At 33.8% G+C, this 19,965-nt stretch overlaps 1 protein-coding gene across 14 annotated transcripts in view; it reads left to right on the top strand.

Moving 5' to 3' along the window:
* NCKAP5 (NCK associated protein 5) overlaps positions 1-19,965 on the top strand; it is a 1,109,295-nt gene that overhangs the window by 890,515 nt on the left and 198,815 nt on the right. For all 14 annotated transcript variants that reach the window (XM_074215040.1, XM_074215032.1, XM_074215034.1 and 11 more), the window contains 2 exons: positions 7,887-7,925; positions 17,945-18,064. In XM_074215040.1, the coding sequence (XP_074071141.1) occupies positions 7,887-7,925; positions 17,945-18,064 (159 nt within the window). The remainder of the gene's footprint in view (positions 1-7,886; positions 7,926-17,944; positions 18,065-19,965) is intronic.

Here is a 19,965-nt window from a genome sequence, read left to right as displayed (position 1 = left end):
CAAGTTTGGGTTGAGAAAACCAAATGGATCTCCAGATGGTTAAAAGTACTGATATCTCTCATGAGTATTTTCAGCAATAAATGCAAGACAAATCGCAATTCCTAAAATAAACTTATTATAAGTTCAATTGATAAAAAATGATAAAAATTTTTAAATAGGATGCCTATGTTTTATCTGAAAAGAATTTTTTTTGTCAAGAGAGTTACAATTTACAAAAATAATCATTTCTGAATGCAATGCAATGTCACTGCCACATTTTGCATTCATGTAAACTGGCCATTGGATTCCCACATCAATTGTTTTTCAACTAATTATATGGGTTAGAGAAATGTATTTGCATGTATTGTATCAGAATACTATCCAAGGTACAGTTGATTGCAGTAATGATGCCAACTGGAAATTGTTTTCAAGGCTTTTTATACTAATTAAACAAACTAACAAGGTAAGGCCACCCATAAGTTATTTCTTTGATTAGTAGTTTTTTTAAATTACATACACAGGTGGATAAAATGTAAATTTAAAATGAACTTCAATCCCTTTCACAGCAATGATTGCTATTTTCCATAAAATGAAATGCACACAAAGAATTTGAAAGAGTGGTTGGGGATAACAACATTGTAAGGCCTTCTGCCTATTCTAGGAAAAGAATTCATTTAGTCTAATGTTAAAACACATGCATACATACACACACACACAATTTTCTTCTCTGAAAATATCAAAGGCAAAACCTCGGATTATCCTTTCATCTCTTGGGAGGGTTGGAGGTTTACATATTTAATCCTAGTTCCTTTGTCTAGGTGTTTGACAGGCAGTTTGTTGGCAAGAAGTAGAGTAATGTTTATTCACAATATTGTCCTGCTTCAATTTCTTTTAAGCTTGACTTAAATATAAAGAAATGAATGCACAAACCTTAAAAAAACAAATAAAACTCTTCAGTATCATTTTAAAATAAAATCTTAGTATTATTGACCTTTTAATATCATTATAAAGGTATCTGCATGCACTAAAATATGAAGATAAAAATGTTACCAAAGACTATTTTCTTCACTTTTTGAAACTTTAAAAAGCAATTGGCAGCAGAGCAAAGAAACCATTTTGAGTTTTCATTTAATTTGTAACTCAATAATGTCTGTGTCAATGAAGATGTCCATCTGAAAAATAGACACTACCCACTCAGAAAAGGAAAGCTAATGCTGAATTTCTTCATGTAAACAAAGACTAGATTGAAATTTTCCTCTCTTGCTCCTCAACCTACCAGAACAATTTGCTGCAATGACATAGGGAAATCAGACATTTTTGCCTAATGTGAGCATAATTCTAAAAACAAAAGATTCAACCAAAGATTTCCAAAAACTGAAAGCTAAAAAAGAAGAGATTTGAAATAGATCAAGGAAGTCTAAATTTGCCTCCGTAAGATATATTCAGTTCCTGAATGAAATGCCCAGACGCCATGGGATGTTTCTTACTCAAATCTGAACCCAGTATATTTATTAATATCCATGTACTTGAATGGACAGTTCTCTAAAGAATGACTTTTTCAACTGAAGTTTTGAAAAAGCTCACTTTATTAGTCTAGTCCTTAAATACAATCTCCTCTAAGGAATTTGCAGATATTACAGCACAGATTTGATTTTAATTCTGTCTTTGTATTTCCACTATCTAATACCAAAAAAAGTGGAAAAAGAGAAAGAAAGTAAGGGGGGAGGGAGGGAGAGAGAGAGAGAGAGAGAGAGAGAGAGAGAGAGAGAGAGAGAGAGAGAGAGAATTTATTAAATACTTAATTGTCTGGCACCTGGTAAATTTTCAAGATACAAATGACAGTAGGCAAGGTAATCCCAGTTCTCAAAAATTCATGGAATTATAACCCATGAAAAATAGACACAAAGGGAGAAGTATCCATGTAATGAAGGTGAGGAAAAACAGGAGGAGTCGACAGAGAGGGATATCAAGCATGGATGATGTGAAACTTAGCCAGCATCCTTCCTAAAATCATGGTTCCTAAGTAAACAATCATCAGTAAGGAGAAAGGAGTCCCAGTAATTTTGGACTAACACCCTTTTTCAAGAATTAGGTCATATTCAGGGATTGTAAACTCATTTTTTATTCACTAAAAGGTAATTATGAAGACAATAATACCATAGGGAAAATCATATAACACATTCTTTAGTCAACTTGTTGGTTAATAGATTATTCATGTCTTTGGGGGTATGAATGTCAGTGCTTTGACTTGTTAATAAAAATAATTGAAATGAGAACAGAAAAAGGAAACCCTTTTACTCATTTCTTAACTTTGGGTCCATGAACTTGTGTTTAAAAGAAATTTTTTGAAAACTGCATTTTAATCTAATAGTTTTCCTTTGTAATTGTATGGATTTTTTATTATACATTTAAAAACATCAGCTTAAAAAGTAGTTCATAGGACTTGCAAGACTTTCCAAAGTAGTACATGACACAAGATAGTTTAATTTCCCCTACTTTGAGACATTTTTTTAAAAAAATTTTAATTATCATTTATCCTTTCTTTGGACAAAAATCTTGTTTTCTCTTCTTCCCTCCTCCCTGTACTGAAAAAAAACCCCACAAAAACTTTGTAATGTACAACACACACACCTATACACACATACACACACACACACACACACGAATGAAAATGTCAAGCAAAACAAAACCACACTTTGGCCATATCCAAAACCATGTCTGAAATCTGATTCTATCACTTCTCTGTCAGTAGTTGTATTATTGTATTTCATCATGGATCCTTTGGAATAACAGTTGGTCATTGTCAATCATATGTTTGACTTTACACTGTTGTTTATGGCATAAAATATTTTCCTGGTTTCACTTACTTCACTCTGCATCAATTCACACAAGTCTTCCTAGGTTTCTCTAAAATTGTTCCATCATATAAACTTTTCTTTTTTCAGTGTTATACCCATAAATACATGTTACACAAATTATTATAGTGACCTCAGTTTCATATTCCATCTGCTTGTTAACTGCTTGCATTATAGAGTATAATTTCCCTTGAGGGCAGGGACTATCTCATTTTCATATCTCTATCCACATTGTCATAGCATAAAATTGAATTGAATTGTTTCAAACTAAAATGGGAGCTTCCTTCCTTAGTGTCTTTCCTTTTCCTCCTATAGTCTCATCTGTTCCCTTCTTCCCCTCTTTTACCATAGGTTTTTGTACCTCTTAGTGTAATGAGATTTACCCCATTCAATCCCCTCCCTCCTCCAGTCTCTTTCCCCCCTTTTTAAGGAGGTAGTGTTTTTTAGATCATTCTATCTAAGTCATAGAAAATTCTGAGTGTCTATCCCTTCTAGTTCAGTATATTCTATCGAATAGAGTCAAAATTCCTGAGAGTTATTAGAGTCTTTCTCCCAAGTGGGGTTAAAGCCAGTTACATCTCTTTAGATAGCAGTCTCATGGATAGGTCATGAATGTCCATCATTTCTGGCTAGTTATATTCTCTCTGTTACAGTTACAATTCTCAAGCCTCCTATAGTCTCAAAAAAACTGAGTGACCCGATTATTCTGTATCTTTTTTCAAAACTAGTAAAAACATAATAAATACTTATAGGCATCAAAATAATAAAATAATAAAAATAAATTCTTATAAGCATTAAAATAATAATAATAATAATAATTCAATTAAACAGACATTAATATCAAAGGCATTTACTTAGGGTAAAGATAAAAATATAAAGATAAAAGGTAAAAGATAAAAAAGGTAAAGATAAAAATGACAGAATTCCTAACATCAGAGAGACTTCACATTATACTGGGAGAATGTAAATAAAAGTTACATGCAAAGTGATTTTAAGATGGTAAGAATTAAGAACATGAATTCAAATGAAATTTGTAGGAGTGACATTTGACCTTAGGATCCCATGGGGAAAAAATGGGGGGGGGGGGCATGGAGGAACCCTATGCTAAGAAATAGAAGTGGCAGGTGGAACTTGAAACTTGATGAAGAATAGTGAGTAGAGTAGTTTTGGTGGAATAGAAATAGTTTTTGTGCTCCTCAACCTATTTAGTTAGAATCCTAGACATATGAAGGGTGGGAGTCACATGCTAACATAAAACAAAAGGGAAAGTGGAAAGAGAAGGAGAGAGAGATCATAGTTTTAAGACAAGGGTGGGCTGGGGTGGGGGGATAGGGAGAAATTTCAAAATGCATCTAGTATAACAACTCTTATTTTATAGGTGAGGGAACTAAGACTCATAGAAATAAAGAGATTGTCTGAATATATGTGTATAGTATGAGAGGCAGATTTTTTTTCCTGATGCTTTTACTCTAGATCCACCATGTTCTTTCCATTGGTAACACTGCATCCCCAAGGGAAAAATAGAAAAAAAGAATTTTAGGATGAACACAAGGAGGAAGAGGCATGGACACATCCAAATATATTAGTGGGGATACCAGGAAATCTGCCAAGTGATTCAAGAGAAAACTCATTATATTTAGATTCAGAAAAACCTATGTTCCAAATCCTTTCTCTGCCACTTATTAGCTGTGTGACATTGATCACCTCATCTTTCTTGGTCTCAGTTTTCTCACCTTTAAAATGAAAGAGTTGTACTAGTGACCTCTCAATCCTTTCCAGTTTTTAGTCTAAAGTTCTGAAAGAGCTGAGATGGTTGGAAAGAAGTCCGGAAAAGAAAGAAATGTGAAAGGTATTTTGGACCTTCCTTATACTTAAAGCTTCCAACTCAGTTGCTTCTCTATCTCCTCCTAGGTAAAAGGAGACCCTTCTGTAAAAGACCTGAGAACGTTTAAAATAGAAGCCTGTTGAAGGGTCAACAGCAGCAGCTTCCTTAGACAGGTGCATAATCCCCCTGCATCCCTGGCTGCTGCTTCTTTCCTTTCTTATGAGAAGGAAGCAAGTAGGTGAATCTGGAGTGATACAAGTGCTGAGGGCTTAACTCTCAGATGAGAGAAGTAGCTGATTCCAGGGGACTATCTCATATGCCTATTAAAGATTTTCGAGGGTCTGTTACATTCACAGACCCTGAATAATTGTCATTTTTGACACACTGGGGAAGATTCTCTGTTAAGGGTAGTGCACTAAACCCTGAGATGGTCTCTAAAGAAAATACAGAGGCAAGCAGTTTGTACAATCTACTCTTCTGCAAAGAACCCCTGAGTCCTTATGGACAAAATAACCCCATGTCAGTAAGTAAAAAAATAATATATCAGTTGTGGCTTTGTTCAATTTTCAGGTAGAGCAAACAATTGTTTAAAGTACATGCCAGAAGGAACTCTGTCAAATATAGATTCTTGAAAGCCTGTAGGGCAACACACATGAATTGCAAAGATATAACATATTTACTCCTGTGGGTTGTTACAGTTACGATATTAGTCTGTGTCTTCTGTTAAATCATGTATAGAGCTGTTTTATGGGACCACTGTTCCAGGGACTGGTTTAAGTTAGGACCCGGTTTGGAAGGGGGGGAAATGGATGGCCGGCAGTTTTATGAGAATGTGAATCAAATCCAAACTTTGGGATTCGATGGAATTGAATTATTTACAAAAATGAATTAGCTTTGGCTCTTTGCTCCCGATTTAGTTCACATGAGCAGTTTTAAGTTTGCCAGCAATAAAAAAAAAAAAAGGAGAGAAGTGAAGTAGATTTCAGTTTTTAGTGGACAGATTCTTGCAATTTGTATAGACAGTTACAAGCTGAAGTATATTCAAGGTGACCCCCTTTGGTCAGTTTGAGGGGGTTGGTAGAAGTTTAGAATGTGATTACACACCTCTCAAATATTGTAAGGGATAGCATAAGGAAAACACATTTTGGATACTGGTTTCCATGTGATAGTTCTTGAGCATGTTTGTGTAATTATGGTTATGCTGAGAAACAGTTAAGATATTTTTTTAAATTAAATGGATTCCAATTGTCAGCTTCAATGTGAACATTTATTTTCTTTCTCAATGTCAAAAATGTAAATATTGAAAGACTGCTGGTGGAAAGAAAAACCCCCATGGTGTATACAGTTCAACTGATCAATGATATGTAATCTGATTCTAGTCAATTATAGCGTGTGGTATGGATGCCCTCCAACCACATTTTGATGACAGTCTGTATTTTAATTTTCTGTGGTACTTAATGGTGGCTGGCTGTCATTATAGATGTACTATTTTGTCAATACTGAGTCAAGAAACAATTAAGCTCCATGAAAACACTCTGACTGTAATCTGTTCCACTGTATTAGACAAGGAGACAAATACAAACATTTTAGGATCTCTCTCTCTCTCACACACACACACACACACACTCTCTCTCTCTATTTCTCTCACACACACATACACACATCAGAGAAAAAAATAGATAAGGAAAAATGAAAAGAGTTTAATTACAACGCTTAATGAAATGTAAGAAACAAGGATATGATGATTACAAAGAGGCAAAAAGAGATATTTCCCTCAATTAGGTTACTTGTATGCTCATTTTCTAGTTTTGAATCCTGCCATGGATATCAGGAGTTTCTTTCCTTTATAGGCCAGAAAGTTTCCCTAAACCACCCTCCTCACTCTCCCTTTCAGGAGTTATATTTTATCCTTTGTGATAATGGAGATGCTGGCTGACACATGCTCAAGGGTTATGGTGGAGTGAGAATGAATGATTCTTTGCAAAAAGAATCTCAAGATTTTTAGCTGAAAACAGGGGAAAACTATCAGTGCCATAATAGGTAGGAATAATAGACATTTTACTTTTAGAAATATGTTTACAAATTTAAAAAATTACAAATCCCTGAAATATCTTCCAGTGTTTTAAACATTTTATAGTTCATCTCAATCAATAGATCAAACAATATTGCTGCCAACTATCAAAGGGGGAAAATGTCAGAAGAAATAAAGATTACAGATTAATCATATCTTCATATTAGTCTGACATTCCCCTTTACTCTTTATACGTTCCATGAGCATGTCTTGATAGACTATCATTCCCTCTCCTTTCCATGCTTTGTACAGTGCAAGTGTCTTTAAACAGTGAAATAAACATTTCTACAGCCATGAGAAAGGAGGGAGATTCAGAAGGAATGGGAAACAGCAGTATAGAACCTGTGTACTAATAATCTTAAACTAGCTTGGCACTGAATCATTTTGTAGACTCCACCTGTTTGTTTTACCTGTGAAAGAATATCTTTTCCCCTAATAAAGAAGTTTGAGAAGTAAAGTATGAATGATTTCTTACAAAGATTACTTAACTGACATTATTGATTACTTTTTAAAACAGTAAAAACTTAGCAATGGGGATGAGAAGAATATTTAAAAGAATGAAACAGTAGTCCAGGATTTGAATAAAAAACTTTATTGATGAATACAATGAACAATCTTGCCTCAGAGAACTAATAGTGAAAAATTCCTGTTTTCCCTCCTTTCCTAAGTGATGAGCTGAAGGTTTAGAATAAGGCAAATATTGTTAGTAATTCACAAGGTGTTGGTTTGGTTATTTCCTATATTTCTCTATTACAAAGGAGGGTTAGGACAAGGGAATTTCTCATAGGGAAAATAAAATAAATAAATATATATATATGTTTATATGTGTGTATATAGATACATATAAATATTAAAGAATCAATGAATCACTAATGTTTTGCATTATGTCACACATATATAATGGCTATCAAAACATTCTCATTGATGAGAGTGGGGCTGAAAGGAGGGAGAAAATTTGGAATTGAAAAAAAAGAATTTTAAAACATTTAAAAATAATCATTGAAATAAACATTTTTAAGTGAGGTACTCCAGAGAGGAATGATTAAATGAGGAATATAGATTCTAGAATTAAACTGGTATTATATTACCATTAAAATTAGCATCATACCCACTTAACCTTTTATTACAAATGGTCTTTTCTTTTCATTTCTTAAAGGTGGCCAACCAGGTTGTTCAAGCTCTTCTCACTCAAAAGGTAAGACCATTTCTTACTGCATGCATTTGGATCTGTCTTATATTAGTGGCTTGCAATTCAATTTGTCAAACAGGTCATTTTGATGGATAGATATAATACTTTCCAATCGATTCACTCAGATTGCACCAGTGAATGTTTCAGATGGCATATGAAGTCCCATTCGCGTATCTGCAGAGTTGGAAAGTTTAATGTCTTGGTAAAGTAGCATAAAACTTTGTGGAAATCAAGAATTTACATCTACTCAGATGAAAAAAAAATTCATCATTATCATCGTCTAACTTATGTTAAATTAAGTGGTAGTCTCTTTACATTACAAATCTTCTCCAAGGAATGCATGCCTTCCAGAAATCAAGAAAGTCCCATTATTATTTTGCTTATTGATAATTTCAACAGAAACACCAAATTAAAAATTAAAGAATTATGCTTTTTGGTTCTTGTCATTCCTCTTCTTATCCTTCCCTGAACATTTTAAGAGCTATTAGCTTTAGAACAATTTAAGATCATGATTACTGGCCCTTTCTAGGTAGTGTGAGTGGCTATTTGCACAAATTAAACCCATTTAGAAATGTTTTCTGAACAGTTCAAACAGATAGTTTGAAACAAAATTCTAGGGCCTTCAGTTTTGTTGTTTTGGGATTTTTTTGTTTGTTTTTGTTTTTGTCTATAATAATTTTTTGAAATAGAATTCCTCTGAGAAAAAAGAACATACCCCTCCTGATGTCATGAATAGAATGGAAAAGTGTGTGGGTAGATAATAACATATTTCATCATACCATTTTTGATTTACATTTTTTAAAATGTATATTATTATGGTTGACTGGACCAGCCTTCAGTCAGTGACTGTTTCTCCATTAGACGCTTGAATAGAATATATTTATGTTTTATAACTTAAAGCCATATATGAAAACATATTTGCTAAAACTTATCAGATTGTACTTTTGTCAAAAACAATGTCTGTTTCTACACTAATAAAAAAACTTCATTTTCACAATACAAATATATTTGAAAATACTCATGAGAGAAACTTCTTTGAGATGATCTGATACATGTTTTCTCCTTCCTACTCAAAACTATCTGATCCTTTTAATTTGCATCTAAGTAAGAATTCTAAATGTTGGAAAACTTCTCATTCCTGATGCATTTAATGTCACCTCAGTACAGAGAAAGGCACAATAAAAAGGAAAAGGGGAGCTCTTCTGCTCAGCCAAAAAAAAAATGAAGCTACACAAATCTAAGTACTAACTGGCATAAATCTACTCCTATACAGTTGAGCAGGACGACATGCTGCTAGGAGATAGCATACCTCAGGGATTTTATGAGGATATTGAGCATCTTCTGCAGAATGATATTCTATGGAACCATAAGACTCATGGTTTCAATTGATACTATAAAATTTCAGTCAAAAAAGGTATAAAATGTCTTTTTAATTAAGTTCCTAATATAAGAAATAAAATAGACCCCACAAATATCTGAATGAAGCAAGACACAAAGAGGGTCTTCTGTGACATAATCCAAAAGAGAAAAATATTTTGAATAATTTATCCAAATTAAAAATATTTCTTAGGTGAAATTTTAGGTTCGATTGAAGTTTTTAGAGCACATGTTATGATGTGTTCATTTACTAATTCATTCATGAACTAGATTTTTGCTGCACCTATTTTTCCCAACAAAGAATCATTTTGGGGGTACATATTGTGAATCTAATTCACTCAGCATTTTATAGTAACAATTTTTTTTCCAATAGAGATCTGAGGAAAATGGAATTTTCCAGAAACCTTTCAACTCTCCTTTGATTTTCTAAAAACCAGTTATTCCACATTCAAATATCCTAATCTTGATTCTCTTCAACATCCTGGCTGTGATCTTCTGAGTGGCTGATTTCCTCTTAACAATATTTCTAAAGCAGTGAAACTTTTCCTGAAATTCAGAAGTATATTTGAACACCACACAAACTAAACCAACTTAAAAATAATATCATTAAAACTGTATATGTTGTACCCATTTCATATCAGTTAGACTTCTTCATAGCAGAGAATTTAAAGTTGAATGACTATGGTGAACAATACCTGGGGCATCAGGCATTGTAAAAAGGGAAGACAATGGAAAAACAAAGAAGAGAATGAGAAGGTGGAGGGGAATTATTTAATTACCATCCTTCCTATCTTTTTTACAAAACTTCATGGAAATCAATCCTGTTAAAATGAAGGCAAGATTGTATTACATTCCTTATTAAGTACATTAGTGTAATTATCAGGTACATAGACAGTGGTCACATAGTCTGATCGAAATAATTGTATTTGTTCAAATGTTTCTGTATAAAATTCATGTTATCTCTTCTAGATTTTTTTTTATAATTTACTTGCTTAAATATTCTACTAGCCCCACTAGGTCCTATAAAAATATTGATATTGAATAAATGCTAGAGTAACTTGTAACATCTTTTTAAATAAAAAGAATAGGGGCGGCTAGGTGGCATAGTGGATAAAGCACCGGCCTTGGAGTCAGGAGTACCTGGGTTCAAATCTGGTCTTGGACACTTAGTAATTACCTAGCTGTGTGGCCTTGGGCAAGCCACTTAACTCCATTTGCCTTACAAAAACCTAAATAGATAGATAGATAGATAGATAGATAGATAGATAGATAGATAGATAAATAGATACATAAATAAATAGAATGACAACAACCAGAAAAACAGGATTCTGATTCATGATGCTTCTCAATATACTTTACTATATTAAAATATTAGGCCAGGTTTCACTAATCTTTCTGATAATTTTATATCAAGTCACTTCACCAGCACTCCAGCTTCTTGAATTTCATTCACTTCAATCCATTGGTGGTTTAATTGTCAGTGTTTTAGGTCATGTTTTCCAGAATCATATAGTCACTATAAATAGCAGCAAGCACAAAATTGTCTTCAGTCTCCATTAGGCAGGTAGACTTTTTGTTATTACATTTTCTATGTCCTTTGGGGAAAATATGGTTTTTGGTGTTACAGTGTTAATTACACAAATAAGTTATACGCATAGTTCATAAGAAGTAGTTTTCAGTCCCATGAACAATTCATATTTCTCTGCCTTCAAATATTGCTATGAAGGTTGTCTTGGCTCTGCTGGACATAGAATGGAAATAACATAGGGTTTAAGTCAGAAAACCTAAGCAAAAATCCTGGCTATTATACTTCCTGCCCATATGACTTGGAGGCAAGTTTCTTAACCTCTCTGGATCTCAGTTCCCTATTTTTTTTGAAGGGTTTAGACTTGATCTTGTCTAAGGATACTTCAAGCTTTAAATCTACAATTCCACAAAAAATCTTTGTGGGTGATTCTTGAACATCTTACTTTCCTATTCATATACATATATATATATATGTATATATATAAATATGTATGCATATATATAGTAAAATCTTCAAAAATAAAATTTGCTACTAAAACTTTTTTTTTACTATTTCCATGCATGTTGGAGTAAACATGACCTTCCCTCATTGTTATTTCACAAGGCATGGCCTCCTTTCTACATAACTGACATCAAATCATAAGATTATCTAGTCAAAGAGAGGAAGAACATTTGAGGTTATCATATCCAGTGCCTTACTTCACAATTGAGAAAATTGAGACCCAGAGCATTTAAGTATTTTGTCCAATATCACAAAGGGAGTAAGTGATAGAGCTAATATTTTGAACCTTTATCCTAGTTCTCTCCAAATGTAGCACTATTTTCGTTGCACAAAATTTCAAAATATAATTTTATAGAAAGAATTCCTGTCCTGTCCTGAGACTCCTGCTGTCCTAATTGATGACCTCTTCATTTACCCACTTCGTCTATGGCTCCATGTATGTTTCACTCAGCTATCTCCTCACAAATAGCCATACTTCCTGCACCAGGAACTTATTCCCCATATTCTCTTCCTCTTTTTACTTGATAATTGTGGATCCATAATCAAATCAATTCTGTCAATACTCCTAGAAAGAATATATCAGTCTACTTTGTCTTGACTCAGCATCTACCAAAACATTATTTGCTAGTCACTACTCTTTTCTTTGCATTTCTTTCTCTTCTTAGAATGTAAACCCCCGGGGCAGCTAGGTGGTGCAGTGGATAGAGCACCGGCCCTGGAATCAGGAGTACCTAAATTCGAATCAGACATTTAATAATTACCTAGCTGTGTGGCCTTGGGCAAGTCACTTTACTCCATTGCCTTGCCTAAAAAAAAAAAAGGAATGTAAACTACCTGAAGACAGGGTCTATCTGGTTTTTTTTTTTTTTTATTTTATCTTCCCTGCTTAACACAGGGCTTGGCAAATAATTAACCTTAATGAAAGATTTTTCATTTCTTCACTTATGATAGAGATTAACTTGCTCATACTATTAGCCTGATGTAAAACCCATTCCCCACATACTATTCCAGACAAATAAGAATAAAATCTGTTATTAAAATCTTACAAAGAATATATATTATTATGTAATCTCTCTGCAACTCAATGTCAATTGTTTTCTTTATTATTCACTCAAATCACTCCTGCTGAAGCTTACATCATCTGACTCAAAAGAGTTGGCCATCATTCTCTTCACCATTCTCTGGAGTAAACGACCAATTTGAATTTTTCTTCTCTAGTTATAGTCCATTCTGGTTAAAAGAATTAATAATTCTTACCATTCATGTAGTACTTTCATTTTTTGTTTGTTTGTTTTTTTAGGTAGTACTTTAATTTTTACAAAGCACTTTACCAACATTATCTCATTGAACTTCATGACAGTTATATGAGGAAAGGAAAGCCACTGGACCTGTGATTTCATAAAGGAACTCTTTATTTTTTAAGTTATAGTACCAAATAAGAATTTCTGTAGCATAGGATAATTTAAAAATGATGATTACACATGAAACTGCAAATCTGCTATGTACAACTTTCCATTCTTTCAAATATATAACAAAATTATCATGTAAATTTCTTTTTTCCTTTTTTTCTTCCCTCCTCCCCCTAAAAATTAAATTATCAATTTTAGATTAGAAAAAAATAAAATTCATTTGGAAAAATAAAAATCAAGAATGTTAAAGGATATCATAAAAAATGTAAAGGTATGAAGTTTAGCAATAGCAGATCTTATGTTGTATTACAAAGTAATAACGATTAAAACTGTCTTGGATAAGGGACTCTCAGGAGAGGAAATTCTATCTCTCAATGTAGGTCAGTACCTTCTCTGAAACTCATGGTGCTTATAGAGAATTGACTGAGAGATCAAGTGCTTGGTCCTAGGTCACATAAAGAGTAATATATAGGTGCTATTATTATCTTCACTTGCCTTACTGTCTGGTTGGTCGTGGACCAATCATTTCATCTTTTAAATAATTCTCTGAGATCACTTTAAGTTAATATCATTACCTCAGAAGTAAGCTTTGCCATGGCTTGTTCCTGAAACAGCATTCACCATCCCCTCCACCCAGGCCTTTTAGACTATAAAGATTGGTATACTTTCTAATATCTGAAACTTCCCTACTATCCATCACAACATGAATGGAAAGAATGAATCAAAGAAAAAGGAACAAAGAAGATTTTATGCCCTTAAAACTATTTTTAAGGTCTCCCACATGCTTACCAATAATAGAAAATGCAATTGAAGAATTCTAGAACCTTTCTTTACCCTACTATGTAGTTTGCCAAATGATACACTAATGAACCAATGGTGATACTTTTGCTCAGGGATCCTAGTGTCAATGTTTTCTTTTCCCCTACTAATGTACTTCTACCATATCCTAAGTAATAGTAATGGTCATTTAAATTCCAACATGTATAAAGAACTATCTTTAGAGTGCATTGATTTTTGTTCCTCTTTGAGGAACATACCAAAGTTGTTCTTTATGGTTCTACTACTGAAATCATTGCTGATAATATTTGCAAATTCACTTTCCCTTGTTAAAATTGTTCAATGAACATATTTGTATCAGCTTCTTCACCTGAAAATGAATATTATCATATTATTTCTCTTCTTGCAGAAACTGTTGTGTTTACTTAACTCACAGTCAATTATTATTAATTACTTAATTAGGGTAATGAAAACAATTAGTGTTCTGGAGCATAGAGTGTTACATACATGCTAAAAACAACAATCAGTCTAAATAAGTCATGCAAGGCTTATAATCAGGCAGTGGTTAATATTTGAAGTCAAGCAGATGCTGAGTTTTAATTGGGCTCCCTAATTGTCCCCACCAAATTGTCTGGGGCTCACAGGGAAGGTATTTTGGTTTTCCTCTCCTCCTGATCATCTGCATATTTGTCCCACTTTGTGTCTATCAGCTCTGCATTTCAAATCTGCCTTTGTTAGAGTCAATATGCTGGAATATATCCTGTGCATACTCTTTCCTTGTTTAGCTAAATGATGAGTTAGCTGTACAATGCATCAGGACTTGTTCCTGTTTCTTTGCTCTCTTTAAATGAAATGCTTTGTGAGTTGAATAATGATGAAGGTTGCTGAAGCAGAGAATAAATCTCAATGCTCCTATGAAAGCTGGCTGGATCACCCATTCAGATAGAAACATCTAAACACCCCAAACCTATTTCTAAGGTATCCCCACCTCCAAGTGAACCCCTTTTATACATCACTCTCATTCTTTTGTTGAGATTGGTATACTTTCAAGGATGTTAGGGCAAAGAATTGTGATAACTGATTTTAAAAGATTCTAAGTTGAGTCAACCTCTTTATATCACAGTTTTCAGGTCTTGAAAAAAAGAAATGACTTATCCATTCCTCTAATTATAACCCCACTCACCAGAATTCATCATCATTGTCATCATCATCATCATCATCATCATCATCATTCACATCATCTTCATCTAGGAAAAAAAAATTCTCTTATGTGACTAGAAGACTAGCTATGGAGTATAAGGAGATCTTTTTGAAGATTTGAAGGGTTTAAAGTCATGCCTCTGAAAAAGATAGCCATTGGCAAGAAATTTAATGTTTTTGTATCCCAGTCAACTTTCCCAGGCTATAAACATTGTCAGTGATATGCTGGTATATTTAACATTTGACTCGCCTGGGGGGGGGAAGGGGAGTGATGTGGGGGGAGGGGGAGACAGTACTCACATGAAACTGTTTAGTTTAATCTGTATTTTATTCATCACTTTCTTAAGTCTAATTAATCAACAACAACAAAATAGATCAAGCCTTGATGTGTAGCATTTGCTAACTCCTAAGATGTAAATGATACCGGAAAAGTTAAGAATTGGTGGTTTAGGCTGACTCTAGGAAATCCCTGACCCCAACTCACTTATAGCTGATCTGCATTAGATAAATGGATTCTTTCCTCCCAAAAACAATTTTAGGCACTCTGTTTTGCTATACAGATACAAACAGAAACAATACATTTGACCCGTCCTCTAGAAAAGGAATAAAGAACCTTTTTTTTCTACCAAGGACCATTTGGATTTTTAAAACATCATTCAAGGGTCATAATAAATTCTCAACTTAAAAATTAGTCTGATATATTTGGTCAAATTTTTCATTAATTCACCAAAATTTTGAGTCCCAATAGCAGATGACTTGGCAGAGTCAAACCATATGATTAGGCAAAGGAAGAGGAAAAGAAAGTCAACTGATCAATAAATATTTATTAAACAACTACTAGGTGCCAAACACTGTGTTAAACCCATGGGATTTAAAGAAAGATAAAAGACAGTCCCTGCTCTCAAGAGTCTTGTAGCAGAAATACCATGCAAACACCTATGTATCTGTGAACTTTATATAGGATAAAATTGAAATAATCAGCACAGCAAAGGGAAGGGACTAGAATTAAGGAAGATCAAGAAAGATTTCCTGTAGTAGGTATGATTTTATTTGGAACTTGAAAGAAGTCAGGAGGTAGAAATTAGGAGCCAGGGCATCGCAGGCATGGGGCATAGACAATGAAAGTGTCTGGGGTTAGGACATGGAAAATGACCAGTGTCACTGAACCAGAGCACAAGGATGGGGCAAGGAAAAGGAGAGCTTTAGGTATAAGAAGACTCAAAGAGAAGACCTTTTATATAGAGCTTTGGAAACCAAACTGAGCCATCCTAGAGATGATAGGGAGTTCACTGGAGTTTATTGAGTAGGGAAAATTGTATGAATGAAGGTACAGAAAATATATATATCTTGTCTAGCACTTGGCAAAGCATCTGGCACATAGTAAGCATTTAGTGATGATGATGATGTTATCTGTCCTTTGTTCTCAACGAAGACCATGACATCAGGGAGGTGATGCCTTGACAATTACGTGAATTAGGTTTGATTGAGAGGATGTTGTGCTAAGTCACCAGTCTCACTTTTTCCTCCATCAGGGTCCAGTATCCAGAAATAGATCAGGGTGACTGGAAATGGCCCAAGATGCAAGATTAAATGATCTTGGGCAAGCAGTTAATATTTATTGATTAATTGATTGATTTATATTTGGAAAATAATTATCAGGATCATGGAAGCATAGACAAAGCTTCAAGGAAACTCAAAAGTCATTTAATTCAACCCTCTCCTTTCACAGGTAAGAAAACTGAGGCCCAGGAAGATTAAGTGGCAAACACAGCTGAGATTTGAATCCAGATTATCTAACTTTACTTGACAAAAATCAAAATGTTTGAAGATAAGGATGGAGGCTTAAGTAGTAATTGTGATTGTGCATTCTTTTGTGGAACTTTGAGTTTTATATTATACTGTCTCCATAACTATAAGCTGAAAGTTGTTCACATACTATTATTCCCCCTTTTCAAATGGGGAAACTGAAGTTTAGAGTGGTTAAGTGATTTCAATATACGATGAGATTGGATTGAAGAGAACCTTGCATGGCATACTATAGAGTTTGGTCATTTCACTGAAACCTATCTTAGATGTCATCAAAGAGGGTCTGATCCCTAAAATGAGAAGAAAATCTCTCTATAAAACAAACTTATTTAAAAGTATTCTGAAGGTAAAATGCCAATGATTATCTAATTCATAAAAATGTAAGAGTTAAAGTTATAATCAGTCAATAAGCTTTTATTAAGTTCCTGCTGTATACCAATCCAACTGCCTCATTTTGTTTATAAGAAAATTTTAGCAGAAAGATTTTTTTGTAGCTTGGCCAACTTCACATGGATATTCAATGAAAGAGGAAGGATTTAAACATAGGTCCTCTAGGTATTTAATTTTTATTTATTTAAGGCAATGTGACTTGCCCAAGGTCTCACACAGCTAGGCAATTATTATGTGTTTGAACTCAGGTCCTCCTGACTCCAGGGTGGGTGCTCTATCCACTGTGCCACCTAGCTGCCCCAGGTCCTCTAATTCTCAATTCATCACTCTTTCCATCGTACCATGATGCCTTTTTAAGTCTTTAAATTTCTTTGAACTGTCCATAATAGGCACACTGCCAATAGTGACAGAAATGTGATTATCATATATATCCATCAGGTCCAAGACTAGAAAACATGCGAGGATACTTTAATAGTTTCATTCCAAGCATGGAAAAGTGACAAGTGTCCTTATTTAAAAACAGTGCCTGTGGTTTTCCTCCTCCCACCAAATGCATCACTGACTCTAATAGCTAAAGTGCTGTAAGTTATCCTGCTGTGTTTCTACAAATGAAAAAGGGAAGCTCCATCAAAAGCAGTAGTTTCTTTAGTTCATCAAATTTCTATTCACTGAAAAAATATTATTGTCCTTGTGGCTTCTGTTTTATGATTGTTTTTATGAAGACAGTGAAAAAGCAAAATGTATAGGTGGAAACACAAATTGACTTTATATGGTCAAGATTTCTAATACTCAAAAAATAGCATACCACATTGATCTATTTCTGATTTGAAGTTTTTCTTGTTTTTAAAATCGGGATTCCCTACACATAATAATCCTATCAGACAGTGATTTGTAGCAGAAAATCTCATATTTGATTCTATGTCTGGGGGCTTTGAACAATAAAACCATAATGTGTCCTGAAGCAATATACAAAATAGTGCAAAACATATTTGAGTTTCTCTAACAGTCTTTTCCTACTTCCTTTATGCTTGCGACAGGACCTAAGGGAGGAGTGTGTAAAGTTGAAAACAAGAGTATTTGATTTGGAACAACAGAATCGAACATTAAGTGTGCTATTTCAACAGAGAGTCAAACCAGCTTCAGATCTACTCCTTCAGGTATGTACCTACATGGGAATGGTCTTTATGAATGAAACTGTATTTTGGATACAATACCAATATGAGCGACTCATAAATCCCTGAGAAGAATGTCTCTAGTGCCGTGAATTGTGTCGAATTTGAAAGAGGTTTCCACCAACTTCTGATTTCTATACTGCATACAAATTTTTTTAGATATCAACAGAGAATTAGGAAAGGGATAAATGCTAAGACATGGTCACTAGAAAGTGTCTTCCGTAAACTAAATGGATTGGTGGAAGGATCCCAAGAGTTATTGAATAATTTGTAAACCAATATTACTACTTTTCTACTTGGTGATAAATAGTGAATAGTTTCATGTGAATGGAAAAAGATGTTTTTAATGTAGTCAGAATGTTTGTAGTAAAAATGCAATAGTGGGTTGTTCTATTGTATACACAGTAATAAATTATAGAGGTTTCTTTCTTTTTTTTTTAAGAAGTTAGACTGTCCAAATTCTTATAGCAAATGTCATCTAAGGGAAATGATCTCTTTAACAATCAAGTACACTTTTTATGATAGGATTTTGTGGAGTTGATCCCAGAAAATCTTTTTAATTAAAAATATATATAAACTATATTTTTCTTGGTCCCTATCTTTATTCAATGACATTTTCTGTTGATAAAGTATACATTACTATCTATCTTTTATATATGTGGCAAAGAATGAGGAAGGAATGTTCTTTGTGTACTAGTCTTTCTAAGTTTATTTGGATTGTGGAAATAATGACATTATTATCTGTCAGTGATTAAAAACACAATCAAAGTGATTCAGAATACTTCACTTTTTAAAATTTTCATGAGATCTGCCATTGTGACATGTATGATGTAATAATAGTCACTAAGTACTTTACAATTAGCAAACACTGCATACCATATTTATATGAACCTCACACTAACTGTGAGATAAATATGAGAGAGATAGAGATAGAGATAGAGAGAGAGAGAGAGAGAGAGAGAGAGAGAGAGAGAGAGAGAGAGAGAGAGAGAGAGCACGCGCAATATGCAACTTCTTTGGACGCTTTCTTCAATTCCTTTTAAAGTGGTGTTCTGCCATTCAAAATGGTACCTCCTTCGTTGTATCTCAGTGTATTTAAGGACTCTGACCACCAGACTTTCTAATATGTTTATGTAATAATTACCCCTAATTTAAGTTGATTTTAAGCTTTTCCTTCTTCTCCCTGCACCAACCTCCCCCTCTCCCATTCCTCAGACTTGTTTTTTTTTTAATAACTCATTCTATTTCACAACCAGAAACCTTTAGTCACTATAAAATTTTACTATATATTTTTCCTTCTATTTGTTTCCTTGCACATTTGCAACACCTTCCTCTAGTTAATTGAAAGATAAGTCATTCCTCTTGAATCATTTAGAAACATTTGAACTTCTGCATAAAACACTAGAAACACATCCATCCTCCTGTGGGGTTGCAAATATACAAGAGCAGAAGGGTTAGACAAAAAGTTACCTTTTTCTGTTTCCAAATGTCTTAATCTTAGCATTATGCATATTTTCTCAAACAAGCTACCATCACTCTTCTCTCAGGACTTTGTGATGAATGAGCAACCAGGAAGCATATCAGGATTCCAGTAAGACCATACATCCCTAACCACAGCTCTTTAATATGAACTAAGTTCCAAGGTCATTCCAAAACCTATGATCTCCCAGATGGCAGTGAAATGTTCTTTTAATGTGCCACTAAAATTTTCAATAAACATATTTGGGGCCCTTTGGGAAATAAGGGAAAGTTGCAGTTCGTTTCAGAGAAAGAAAGACATTTGATAAAGCTTAGCATCAAAATGTAATTTGGCCCCCCAAATTAAAATAAAATAGCTCTGTGAATTGCAAAATGGATCTCATCTCTTAAATTAATTTTCTTTCTGC

Source organism: Macrotis lagotis, chromosome 1 (assembly GCF_037893015.1).
Source record: "Macrotis lagotis isolate mMagLag1 chromosome 1, bilby.v1.9.chrom.fasta, whole genome shotgun sequence".
Lineage (NCBI taxonomy): Eukaryota > Metazoa > Chordata > Mammalia > Peramelemorphia > Peramelidae > Macrotis > Macrotis lagotis.
This window is presented reverse-complemented; position numbering and strand designations above follow the sequence as displayed.